This window comes from Eschrichtius robustus, chromosome X (assembly GCF_028021215.1).
Source record: "Eschrichtius robustus isolate mEscRob2 chromosome X, mEscRob2.pri, whole genome shotgun sequence".
NCBI lineage: Eukaryota > Metazoa > Chordata > Mammalia > Artiodactyla > Eschrichtiidae > Eschrichtius > Eschrichtius robustus.
In genome coordinates, this window is record NC_090845.1 from 110,827,256 (window position 1) to 110,829,492 (window position 2,237).

The window sequence follows — 2,237 nt, forward strand, 5'->3', positions numbered from 1 at the left end:
AATATTGATAAAACTAAAGTACTGAATTGTTGTCGGAACCATGACTACATCAGCCAAGAGAAAGAGCATATGTGAATCACTCAGAGAGAACACAGTTAAGGATTAGTCAAAGTTCTTTGTAAGAGAGGCAAAAAAAAAAAAAAATGGTGACATTGGAGGAGGTGCAGAAAAATCTTAAAGCCAAGTTTTGATTGCCCAAGAGACCACTTTTGCCTTCTGTTTCTTTCTCTCTCTTTGCGTAACACACTGAGCAGAGGTAAGTTGGGCCCTTTCCACCTGGAAGATAAAAGCCACACAGAGTAAAAGCACAAACACAGAGTGAAGGAGGAAAGCGAGAGGGCACTGGAAGGTGTATCTGGGCACTTTGACGACACGGAGGCCAGCCTTAGCTCCAGAGGCCTGCATAGTTCCCGTGGAGGCCGGAAGGGAGAGGCCCCCCAGCGGCGAAGAGCTTCATCTCGGGCCAGTTGTAGCAGTGGGTGTAGAGCGCGTTGGGGAACTCGCCGATGCCACGGAAGTAGTTCACCCACAGGTCATCGTGGTTGAGCCAGCCTCTGCCACAGGTGAGCTTGAGCTTCCTCCTCGCGGGCCCCGGAGAGAAGTGCGGGCTGGCCGAGGCCCTCTCCTCCAGGAACTTCTGCGCGCAGATGTCATAGAAGAGCAGGGAGCCGTGGCCCGTGCCCACGGTGACGATGTGCTGGTAGAAGCTCAGGGAGCGCACACCCGTGCCGCCCTCTCGGGAGCACAGGGGCCGGATGTTCTGCTGGCGCTGCCGCGGATCCAGGAAGGAGACGTGGGACTGGGAGCCCACCGCGTACAGGGCCAACTCATCGCAGTAGGTCAGGCACACGTTCTCTCGGCAGTAGGGCAGCCTGATGGACAGCAGCCTGGACAGGTTGCTCCGGGCTTTCCACAGGTGGAAGTAGCCGTCCAGGGACACGGCTCCCAGCTCCTGGTTCCTGCCGCTGAAGGCCAGGGCCCGCACCTTGCGGTTACTGGGGTTGGTGCTGGCCCTGGGGATGGTCTCCACGTCACTGGGACGGATGTGGGCGTACACGGGGAGGCCCGCGTCGTTGTGCCAGGCGATGCTGCCGTGGGACATGTCGGGGTCCGTCCTCCAGAGCGCCACGGTGCCGTCGCGGGAGCCGCTCACGGCCACCGTGTCGCTCATCCAGGCGATGGCGAAGATCCAGTCCTTGTGGCCGTGGCGGTCGCCCAGGCACACGGGATCCAGCGTGGGCAGCTGGTAGACGGCCAGGCTGTTGGGGTTCTCGCCCCCGGTGGCCAGAAGCGTCTTGGAGGGATTCAGCTGGATGGCGTGGATGCCGCAGCTCGGCTGGGCGCGGGCCGAGCCGGGCCCGCGGTCCCGCATCAGGGGGATGCGCGTGATCTGGCCCGATTGCACGTCCACCACGAAGAGCGTGTTGCACTTGGTGCCGCACACCACCTGCCTGGCGTTCAGCCACTGCGACGCGAACACCTTGTTGAGCGTGCCCAGCGCCAGCTCGCGCTCCCTCAGCAGCTCGGGCAGCTTCTGCACCGCGTAGCCGCGCAGCTCCCCCTCGAAGCCCGGGAGCCCGGCGCGGCCCCGCGCGCCCACCTCGCGGCCCTTCAGGTAGTGCAGCAGCGAGCGCCGCGCCGCCGGCCGCTTGGGCTTCTTGGGAGGCAGCGGCCCCTCCCCGTCCGCCGGCGCTTTCCGCTTCCTGCTACCTGTTTGCCGCGGGGCCATGGTGGGCGGCGGGCGAGTGGCGGCGGCGGGGACGGCGGCGTCGGCCGGGGGCCGGGGCGGCCGCGGGGCGCGGAGCCAACAGAGTCCGGGGCGCGGCGGCGACGGAGGCGAGGGCGGCCGGGCCGGGCGAGGAGAGGTGGCCGGGGGAGCGGAGCGCAGGCGGCGCGCGGCGGCGAGGGTGGCGGCGGCGCGAATCGAAGCGAGGGCGGGAAGGGCGGCCGGCGGCGCGGCGGGAGCGAAGTCGGTGTGGGACGAGGACGACGCGGGGGGCGAGTGTGAGGGGGCGGAGGCGGCGGGAGGGGCGGGCGGGGAGCGGGCCTGGGGTGCCGGGTAGCACACGCCGGACTGGGAGGGGTGGGATAGGTGCGGGAGGGAGGGGGGGAAATGGAGCCCGCGAGGAGGGGGAGACTCACCCAGGACCAGCGCTTCGGGACTCCCAAGCCTTCTCCGTGTGGACACATCTCGTGCGCCTGCCCAAGCCCCCTGATATCCTACTTGGGGAGTTTCA

At 66.2% G+C, this 2,237-nt stretch overlaps 1 protein-coding gene across 1 annotated transcript; it reads right to left on the minus strand.

Moving 5' to 3' along the window:
• Nucleotides 1-385: 385 nt before the first annotated feature.
• LOC137756991 (DDB1- and CUL4-associated factor 12-like protein 2) lies at nt 386-1,729 on the minus strand. Its single transcript, XM_068533571.1, has one exon. It carries the CDS (start codon nt 1,727-1,729, stop codon nt 386-388), a length of 1,344 nt encoding a protein of 447 aa, XP_068389672.1.
• Nucleotides 1,730-2,237: the final 508 nt, after the last annotated feature.